At 36.8% G+C, this 11,565-nt stretch overlaps 1 protein-coding gene across 1 annotated transcript in view; it reads left to right on the forward strand.

Moving 5' to 3' along the window:
- The window catches only part of TMEM244 (transmembrane protein 244), a 35,678-nt gene extending 30,921 nt beyond the window's left edge, over window positions 1–4,757 (forward strand). Inside the window, exons 4-5 of the mRNA XM_011951650.1 lie at window positions 2,401–2,526; window positions 4,621–4,757. Coding sequence (XP_011807040.1) covers window positions 2,401–2,526; window positions 4,621–4,688 — 194 coding nt within the window. The 3' untranslated portion in view covers window positions 4,689–4,757. The remainder of the gene's footprint in view (window positions 1–2,400; window positions 2,527–4,620) is intronic.
- Window positions 4,758–11,565: the final 6,808 nt, after the last annotated feature.

An 11,565-nucleotide genomic window follows, 5' to 3' on the forward strand; every position in this document is an offset into this window, starting at 1 on the left:
TATGCCCTGTCCACAAAGGTGGAATCTATAGAGGCAGCAGGCCTTGCTGAGCTACAGTGGGCTCCACCCAGTTCATGCTTCCAGGCCTCTTTGTTTACACGGTGACCTACTCAAGCCTCAGCAATGGCAGACACCCCTCCCCCCATCAAGATGCAGCGTCACAGATCTATCTCAGACTGCTGCACTAGCAGTGAGCAAGGCTCCATGGGTGTGGGATCCACCAAGCCAGGCATGCGAGGGTATCTCCTGGTCTGCTGGTTGCTAAGACTGTGGGAATAGCACAGTATTTTGTCAAGAGTGTACTGTTTCTCCAGATACAGTCTGTCACAGCTTCCCTTAGCTAGGAGAGGGAAATCCCCCAACCCCTTGCACTTCCTGGGTGAGACGATGCCCTGCCCTGCTCACCCTCCGTGGGCTGCACCCACTGTCCAATCAGTCCCAGTGAGATGAACCAGGTTCTTTAGTTGAAAATGCAGAAATCACCTGTCTTCTGCGTCAGTCTCACTGGGAGCTGCAGACAATAGCTGTTCCTATTTGGCCATCTTGGAACTGACTCCATAACTCTTTTTTTTTTTTTAAAGAGACAGAGATTCACTCTGTCACCCAGTCTGGAGTGCAGTGCAGTGGCATGATCATAGCTTATTGTAATCTCAAACTCCTGCACTCAAGAGATCCTCCCATCTCAGCCTCCTGAGTAGCTAGGACTATGGGGCAAACTATTATGCCAGGCTAAGTTTTTTTCAATTTCTTTTAGAGACAGAGTCTTGCTATGTTGCCCAGGGTGGCCTTGAACTCCTAGCTTCAAGTGATGCTCCCACCTCGGCCTCCCAAAGTACTGGAATTACAGGTGTGAACCACCATACCCAGACAAGGTCTTATGACTCTTAAGCTGTAAAAGTGAGACTAGAATGCTGTTATCTTGACTTTAGATTTTGTATTACTTCCCTTAAGTCATGTTTTCTTTCCTATCATGAACAAAGCATAAGTATTCTCTATTAAGAAACATGAATACAGCTTGTGCAAGACTAAAATCACTATCTCCAAGCAGCTGCAAGTTAACCTATAAAATCTCTAAATGCTGACAAAAGAGGCATCTCTCTTTCTCTACAATAATGTAGTGATTCTGTAAACCAGTGGGGGAGGTAGGAATGAAAAGTGATGGAAAGAGATGGTGTCAATATGACACAACAGGACAGTTCTTTCCTGGATATTAGGTGGCAGGACATGCTGAACTGATCTCCACTGATCAAAGGAATTCCTGTGCAATAGAAAAGAAGTTAGTATGAATTCTGTATTTAACTTTTGAAACCTGCTAAGTTAAATTAAATAGAATTGAAGAGGAATATGTGTGAGGCCTTTAAAAAGATTGCACCTGGGGCTTGCTTCCTTGGTACCTCGCTTACCGACTGCAATCGCTGGCTTGCTGGATAATAAATTACTTCTGCACAGTAGGACATAAGGTGATTATTTTATTTTTTGCTTTGAAAAATATTAGAGTTTGTCTGCCTAGATTTATTTATTCCTGAATTATATGAACATATCACTTATTTTCTGTGTTTTAAGAGGAAAGGTAATTTTTATGGAAAGTGGTATAATTTACAAAGGGACCTTGGTGATGTACCACATGTATTTGTCACTTTAAAGTTTGATGGATTTCTCTTTTGAAACCATGATAGTCTTAAAGATCCATATCAAAGACAAGAGGCAAAAGATTGACCCATCATGTGTTCAGGGCTCTTAGAGATTTGTGGTTCTCACCTGTAAATATCTAGCTCTTCATACGTGTTCAGGTAAACCACTCTGTCACAACCAGCGGATTTAGGAGAGTGTCTCCATCCATACCTGTCATCTATGAGACTTTCTTTCATCCATGGTTATCAGTTATGTTTCCCAAGTGACGATCTGAACGAACCATTTTATTACAAAGACACAAAGGAACTCATTTCCAAGTTAGGCAGTGCTTGGTATCAAACAAATGTTGTAGTTCAATAAACTCTTACATTTGGTTAGATTTTTTTTTTCATTTCTCAAAACTCAGAACTGGATTTTTTCATTAGTTTTTAATATATCTTAAAATGAGATTTGCAATCCAATTACATATTTGCACATATTGGTTACACTGTAACACTTCTTTATTGTATTTCACTTTCTAAAATGTTAAATACAAATAATGTGAAACAGAAATGATATATTGTGGTTTTCTACAAATCTAAAAATTGTTAAAAGATAAAATGCGTTAATCGTTTTATCCAAATTTGAGGATTGTTAGGAAATGGAACATTTAAAAATTCTTACCAAAATTTCTTCTCAGAGGAAGCTTTCCTGGTCTTGTTACTAGTTGTATATCAGAATGTTAGTTGCTCTACTCCCCAATAATTATATTCTTCTTTGTATCTGCAGTTCTTTTAGTTTCAACAGAGGTCACCTACTTTGTTTGTGGATTGCTTTTTGTTCCGGTTGTGGAGGAATGGGTTTGGGATTATGCTATTTCAGTAACTATTCTTCATGTTGTCATCACTTCAACTGGTAAGCAAAATGAAATAACAGAAACAAGGAAAATGTATTAAAACAGATGTTGGACGTAAACTACTTCCTGAGTAGAACTTTGTTGTCTGCATATTCTTGTATGATAGCTAAATGATAAAAACTGAAGATGAAAGGTCTTCCTCCCTCTTTCCAGCCACATTTTTTTTCTACCGCTCTTCTCAGGGAGGTTTTTTAAAACTTTTAAAAAATGTTTTATTTTGAAATAATTTTAGAGTTACAGAAAAGTTACAAAAATATAACTGAGAGTTCCCATATACCCATCACCCAGCTTCCCCTAATGTTAGCATTTCATATAACCATAGTACAATTGTCAAAACCAATAAATTAACATTGGTATAATACTATTATTAGCTAAACTTTATTTGTATTACCCTGGTTTTCCCTGCATCATTTTTCTGTTTCAAGATGTAATCTGATTCAGAACTAAACTGAAATAGAGATCTTTCCCTTTCACATTCAACTTATCACCAACTTGGCAAGGTTTGCCCTGTAAGACATATTTTTCCTCCAAAACCCTTCCCTGAGGGCAGAAACTGATCAAAGACTGGGAACTGGGATTCATGGACACATGTCCAACAATAGTTATTTTAAAACAAATACCAGTTCTTAGATTAAGTAGTTTTTATTTCTACCTGTGATTTTTGGAGTCAGAAGAAAATAGATACAAATTCCAGTCCTACATTTTACTAGGTGGGTAGTTGTGGCCAAGTCACATCTCTCACATCAGTTTCCTTCTCTACAAAATGGGGGAAACCTGATGCGGTTACAATTAAATAATAAGAAATTGTCTGACTTGTGTCTAGCATATAATAATTACTCAGTAAATGACTATTCATCCATTTGCTCGCCTATCCACTCAAAATTTACTCATCCACTGTATTTTTTTTCTCCCTTACTATACTGCCTTATTTTTTTAAAGCATATCAGTCAAAATATGAGTGATAACCAACCACAGGTTATAATTCAAAGTTTATTCTTACTTATGACCAACTTAAATCACTGTCATATTTTCAGTGCCCTGATCTGTTGATAGTATAATCTGTCTCTGCCAGGTGCAGTGGCTCATGCCTGTAATCCTAGCACTTTGGGAGGCTGAGGTGGACAGATCACCTGAGGTCAGGAGTTCTAGACCAGCTTGACCAACATGGTGAAACCCCATCTCTACTAAAAATACAAAAATTAGCCAGGCTTGGTGGCGGGCACCTGTAATCCCAGCTACTTGGGAGGCTGAGGCAGGGAGAATCCCTTGAACCCAGGAGGCAGAGGTTGCAGTGAGCCGAGACTACACCATTGCACTCCAGCCTGGGTGACAGAGTGAGACTCTGTCTCGAAAAACAAAAAACAAACAAACAAACAAAAAACAGTACAATCTGTCTCCAACTGAAGAACACACAATTTCCAAATGAACTACAACTTCCCAGCTTCACTGCTACTAGAGAATGCCAGTATATTCATGGCCTAGTATCAGTTTCCACAGACACAAGCCCTCCCTCAGTAACTTAAAGAATCACTGGAGGCCCTGCCCCCATCACTCTGCTTCTGAAGTGCTCTATTTTACTTTGGGGCTTAATTTTTTCTGCAAGACAACCACCAATATTTGTAAAAGCACTTCAAGTATAGGTGGTTCAATCCTCAAGGTTGAGATGAGCTATAGGTTCTGGACCTAGAAAAGTTATGAGTTAATGATCTAACATGTGGCACTTAGAAAATGTTAACAAATGACTACTGGACAGAAGTGACTTACTTCAGCATGAAGTGGTTTGGAATTCCTGAGGGAACTAGGCATTGAAGATTCAGGATGACCTTAGGATGATCACTTAAAATCAACTTTGGGAGCTGACCTGAGAACCTCAGAATTCATAGCATTATTTCTAGGAGAAGAGTTGTAAAGGTTTGACTTAACAAGTGACCTTTTAGACCACGACTGAAGTACAACTGGGGGCTACCTGATTTCATGAACATGGATAAACCTTTTCTTGTTGGGTGGATATATTTTGACCAAACAGGATTATTTCTTCTTGAGTAAAAGATAAAAATGCATGTTTTGAAATTAAACATTTTTTTCTATTGCAGTTATGTTGGAATTCCCCTTGACATCACATTGGTGGGCTGCTTTAGGTATAATGAAATTGTTTGTTTAGATTCTTTAATGCACAGAAACAATGTTAAATAGAACTGTGGAATTATATTTTATTTTCTCATAGATTTTATAATCATTACCTTTCTAAGATAATAATAATATCTAAGATAATTTTTTAAAAAACACAGTTTTACTGAAGATGGACTCCACTGATTGTCTCTTTTGGCCCAAATATACTCTCAGGCCAACCCAGATACCATCCACGGGAGAGAAGTTGCCATCTTAACATGTATTTAGAAACAAAAATACATCTGGTAAATAGACATATACGAAGTATAGTGGCCGAGTGTGGTGGCTCATGCCTGTAATCCCAGCACTTTGGGAGGCCAAGGCGGGCAGATCACTTGAGGTCAGGAGTTTGAGACCAGCCTGGTCAACATGGTAAAACTCCATCTCTACTAAAAATACAAAAATTAGCCATGGCGTGGTGGTGGGCACCTGTAATCCCAGCTACTCAGGAGGCTGAGGCAGGAGAATCGCTTGAACCTGGGAGGTAGAGGTTGCATTGAGTTGAGATTGTGCCACTGCACTCCAGCCTGGGCAAAAGAGCGAGACTCTGTCTTTAAAAAAAAAAAAAAAAAAAAAAAGAAAAGAAAAAGGAAAAAAAGTATAGCATACTCTACTTTTGCTTCTGGTAAAATTTGAATTTACAGAGGAATGACAGATGTTGATGTCAATAATGAAGGCACTGGAGTGAAAGTCAGTAAAGACTATATTCTGGCACAGTCTTCAATAAGCCATGGACTTTCTTAGCTTGCCTCCAAGACTGATCTACACCAGTTTTTTCTCCCTTTCTTCTCCTCTCATTTTTCCTTTATAGTAGGAAATAAGGACTGAGTTTCCATGAGGAGCAAAACTTGAGCAGATAGATACAACTTTCTTTAAAAAGTGTTTTAGGGACCACTTTTGCACTTTTAATGGAATCTACATACACACTTGATTATATGCTCATGGGTGCATCAAACATTCTACTGTAAAAACAGGCCGACTGGGTAGACTCAGAAACAGTATGAGTTACAGGTACACGAAAGAACGAATGCTAAACAATACAGTTCCTCTTCTTTCCTTCTCTGACATTTCCTCATCTATTCACAAAGCTTCATGCTCTCACATCTTATTATGAGACTATATTTTATTTATTCCTATGTCGCAAGACACAGTTTTCTCTAACTTCTTATTGTACACAACTTATCTAAATAAGCCCTCTCATAACATTTATGGATCCTCAAAAGGTTGAATTTTTAGTAGGACAAAGAGGTTGAAACCTGATTTATAGATCGCTGTAGAAGAATTCAAGTGAAATAGTCAAGACTCAAGCTATACTTCGGTGAAGACAAAATTATGATGAAGGAAGTGGAAACAACAACAAAAATAAGCGTGTATTGAAACTAGCAAAGTATGAAAAGAGCTGCCAGGAAAACAACTAGGAACATAAGAATATACAAAGATAAATTAGCCTCCACTCTTTTTTTCCCATATTAATACAAACAGCCTAGAAGTATATCTCAGAGCAGAATTTCTCAATTTGTAATGTACATAATGCATGCAAATCACCTAAAGATCTTGCAAAAAGGTAGTGAGTCTGGGTAGGGCCCGGGTTTTGCTGGCACTGCTAGTCCAGAGAGCATAGTTGGAGGGGCAATAGTACAGACATTGTTCTGAGTCTTTTTATTCCCTTATGCAATGCATAAGTTGAAATAAAGTCAATAAATTTTATGTCTTTATAGTATTTTCAAGTTCTTAACAATTGAGAAGTTCTTCAAGGTGTCTAACTTTAATCTCCCCTGTTGTTTTTTAAAATCATTTTCTAGAATTGAAGTAGCCAACCACATTTAGCTCAGTCTTACTTTTAAGAAATCCAATCTAAATTGGATTATGTTTTCCATAGAATTCTAGTTTATGAAATAGGAAAATCAAGATACAAAACAGCAAACATACAGGAGATGAGATTACACACGCTTTTACTTATTTTCTTCCTTAATCATAGTATGTAACAGTAATTAGAAATTTAGGAGAGAAACAGAACGTTACAATATTAACAGTTACTTGTGTTAATAAACTGCTACACAAGCCTGGCTTGGTGGTTCATGCCAGTAATCCGAGCTACCTGGGAGGCTGAGGTGGGAGGATCTCTCGAGCCCAGGAGTTTGAGGCTACAGTGAGCTATGATGACACCACTGCACTCCAGCCTGGGCAACAGAGTGAGACCCCATCTCTAAAAAATAAAAAAGTAAATAAAAGTAAATGTAAAGCAAAGTTGGATGCTTCTATGCTTCTAAACAGATTTCAATATTTGTCAAATATGAAAATCATTTAGTTCTAAATCTGTTGCATCTGGCTTTCAAATATAAAGGTCATAAAATCTTTTTTTAATCACTCTTATTGATTTGGCAATAATCTTGTATAATATCTTCAATCTGTTCTGACAACAGCATGCATACCCAAACATGCTCTGGAATTGCCACTCAATTTTAATGGCCTACACAGTATTAATAGTACTTACCATTCATTGATATGCATAATATAAGCCAGGGACATTGCATTTATCTCATTAACCTTTATTACAGTCCTGTGAGATAAGTATTATATTCCAATTTAGCAAATGTAAAAACCAAAGCTTATAGAATTGGATAATTTAGGAGCATTTTCACAGTCACTAAGGCGTGTCCTCGTGCTAGCCTTTCCCTCAACATAGCTGGCCACCCAGAGACACTTCTACATAGAATCCTGAAGCTACTACTGCACAGATGTGATGGTTGCTGCCTCTGTAGTGGGTACGCACTCTAAGATAAAGAATACACAGGGTTAAGAGCAGAGCTTACAGAAATTGAGAACACCGTTTAGACAATGTGAAGAGTAAAAAGAAACTGAAAAGAAGATGGATTGATCAGTTAGTATCACAAGCCATAGTAGGACTTCCCTGTTGCTTTCTAGTTCTGTGACTATTGCTTTCAAAGCACACAGAGGCAAGCATACAAGCCATGACTTGGGAAAGAACACATAAATGGTCAAAGGAGTTGTTTCTCTACTCAACTGGAAAATAGCAAATGCTGCTTAACCTTTGAAAGGAAAATTATGGAATGGCTTAATTTTCATTTTTGAGTGTCAAAAAAATCTTTTAAGAGCTAAAATGTCCATAATAAAATATTCAGTCCTCAGTGCCATGCCTGGCACATAGTAGAGCATTAATAAATATTTGCTGTGTAAGTATGGAGAGAATTAAATGAGATAAAATTAAGGAGCAGAGATTTTCCTGGCATGTAATGTGTGTGTTATATAATTATATTTAGCATTATAAATGTATGCATATTACATAATAGTTATATAATATAAATATATATTTATATATAAAGATGGGGGAAATATTTTTATGTGGGTCATGTAATTAAACCACAAAACTTCAAAAACATTATCATTCAAAAATTACAGAGAATAACACACTGGATATATTTGTGACACCTTCACTTTTCTTCATGTATGACATCACTGTCTTTATGGTAGTAGTATAAGAAGAAATTACATTTTTTTCTCACAAATTGAACTGAATTCATCAACCACATACCTACTAAGGAAATTAACCAAGTGAAAATGAACTTTCCTAAAGCTTTTTGTTTCACTTAAGCCAGGTATTGACCACAATGATCACAACATCTAGTCACATTATCTGTTTAGAGTACTAGTATTATTTATGTTATTTATTGGCTCCTTCACTAGAGTTTATTCTCCACTTACCTTGCATATCTGTTAAGTCTTAGATGTGTAATTTCCTCCAGTATTATTTAGTATGTACAGAAAACACATGTAGAAAGTACTGAGGTTTTATACTGTATGTCTTTCAAAGATGTAAATTTTTAATAAATCAGAAAAGATATTGTAAGTAATTCTATAAGCATAAGTGAGATGACTTTTTCTCTCCAAAAACAAGAACTTACAACTTTTGGGTTTTATTTTTAATACCACAGAATTTACCATGCTTTAGCCAGCTCAGTTACATGGTATATGCCACCTTGATGCCAAGAAGAGTCAAGTTAGGTATAATGGAATGGCCAATTCAATTTGCTAAAAGAGTTGGATGACTATTTTTCTTCAATAATCATGGTTGGATTACTCAGAAAACAGTTGCTGCAGCTGAGCATTGTGGCTCTCGCCTGTAATCCCAGCACTTTAGGAGGCCTAGGCAGGTGGATCACTTGAGGTCAGGAGTTCAAGAACTGCCTGGGCAACACAGCGAAATCCGTCTCTACTAAAAATATAAAAATTAGTCAGGCATGGTGGCACACACCTGTAATCCTAGCTACTCAGGGGGCTGAGGCAGGAGAATCACTTGAACCCGGGAGGCGGAGGTTGCAGTGAGCCGAGATCACACCACTGCACTCCAGCCTGGGCAACAGAGCAATACTCCATCTAAAAAAAAAAAAAAAAGTTGCAGTGTAACATTTGAGTTAGCCTTTTTTTTTTTTTTCCTTTGAGTGAAAAATTTAAATGTAAGAGAACAAGTGGCTACACATTTGGGAAATTGTATCTCATAGTCTCACTCTGGACATGTGTCTTTGTGTAAGGAAGTCGTGCAGTCCTGTCAGAGTTCTTAACTCAGGAAACTTTACCTTTTATGGGAGTTACACTATTACTGCCACACAGAGAACAGCAGATTTGTGAAAATTGTGTAAGGCCAGATCAATATTTTAAAACAAACAAGAATCACTGGGCCAATGAAATCAGAACTAAAGACATTTTCATAAAACCAAACAGTTGAGAATCTCAGGGAGGTGAGATTCTGCTTTTTAAAATATATTTTCTATACTTGAAATATTTCCCAAGTTAGTGGACATGCTTTCCTTTTATAATTAGAGGGAAAGCACTTTAGAAAAAAAATATATTCTAAACAACCACAACACAAACAAAAGGCAGATTGAAGAGTTAAAAGAATTGAGAATCGTGAATTCCTTGGCATGTGCTTTGACTCCATTGCCTTTGATTTCTGAGTTTTAAGAACTCCTTAATATCATTTGACAGAACCACGCACCTATTCCCTGAAGGAAGTTTTAAATTGCGACGATTTACCATCCTCAGACTACATATCTACCTCTTTTAGCTGAATCTATAAACTATTCTGTTTCAAATGCTGTGTCAGTTTCAGAAACATTATTTTAGTCATGACAATTGTTCTTATTCATAATCTCACTAATGAATTATTCATTGTTGATAGTTAACCAAAACTTCCCTTTCATTTACTTGCAGGATCCGGCTTAATTTCAATGATATGTGGAGGCCAGACTTTAGCATACTATTTGTTCAAAGACAACTTTATCTATCCAGATCTGGATAATTTTTAACAGAACAGTTGAATTAATTTGCCTCAGAATTTCTATAATATTACATACATTGTGTCAGAGCTAAATTTTATTTTTTGTTCAAACTTATATTCAAGGTTAAATATATTCAGTATAAAGAGAAAAAAAAGAAGCTAATGGAGTACAGAACAACTCTAGTAAAATACTTCATAAGCAAAACGTTGCAAACTCATAACATGCAGTGTTTCTCAAAGTGTGTTCCATGTCTATTTGTGGAATCCTGGGTTTAAGTAAGATAGATTTATTTATTTCAGGATTTCTCCAAATGTTTATTTATTTATTCTGAAACAGGATCTCACTTATTCACCCAGGTTGGAGTGCGGTAGTATAATCAAAGCTCACTGCAGCCTCCAACTCCTGGGCTCATGCAATCTTCCTGCCTCAGCCTCTTGAGTAACAGGGACAACAGGCACCTGCCATAATGCCTGGCTAAAATCTTTAACATACTATTATGAACAAGCCATCTCTAAACTATGGTATACATTATGCACTGTTTCTCGAATGTATTTGACTAGAGGCACGCTTTAGAAGCTGCTGATGTATCTTGTGGAAAGTGTAATGTAGTAAGGGGCAGATTCAAAACTACTGTGAATCCCTGCAACCAGAATTGCATTCTTTGATTGGCCTCTGGTATTTGTTCTCTGTTAGAGCATTTCTTATGAAATTACTTCGCTTTTTTAGACTGTGGTCTTCTAACACAGTGCTTTTCAAAATTTAATGTGTATTTGATTTATGTGAGGATCTTGTTACAGTGCAGATTTTGGTTCAGAGGGCAGGAATTAGGGCCTAAGATTCCGTATTTCTAACAGTTCCCAAGAAATGCCAGTGCTTGGACCATACTTTGAGTAGCAAGGGTCTAAGTGATTGGGATCATATTTTGGTAAATTGGTATAGCTCTGTATAACCAGTCCTATGTTTTTAAAAATATCCTTATTATTCAATAAAGGTTTGTTGAATTGGATGTAAACTGAGATGAGTTAAGTTTTTATAACTGTATTAAATATTTACCACATTTTAATATAGTTAAAGTATCTCCTGATATAAAGTAAGTGCCTACTATGTTTACAACTAAAATATAAGCATAAGGAAAGGGACAGGAAAGTAACACTCCCTCAAACACACATCCACACAAATGAGAAACTAAACTAAGTCATTGCCTAGATTTTTCTCTTGAGTCTTTTTGCCTTAAAAATGCATTTCTTCCACAAAGGCTTTCCATTCTCCCAATAAGAAATGTCATGCTGATTTTATGTATTTTATGTGTCCATCCAAAAACTGTGATGTATTGATCAGTTACTAGTTTAGAAAATGTAAACTTACCATGTACATGTAAGCATGAAATATGGCACTGGCTCCTTTGCTTCTTTCTCACATTACTTGTCACACGAACTCTTGTATCCCATCCGTTATTCCCATTCTTCCAGTTAATTTCTTACAAAATGATTGGCCGTGGAAGTGACAAAACCTGGAGCTCACCTAATCAGTCAAAGTACTATGAATTCCAATTACTAACGAAGATTTTATATC

Source organism: Colobus angolensis, unplaced genomic scaffold (genome assembly GCF_000951035.1).
Source record: "Colobus angolensis palliatus isolate OR3802 unplaced genomic scaffold, Cang.pa_1.0 Scaffold322, whole genome shotgun sequence".
Classification (NCBI taxonomy): domain Eukaryota; kingdom Metazoa; phylum Chordata; class Mammalia; order Primates; family Cercopithecidae; genus Colobus; species Colobus angolensis.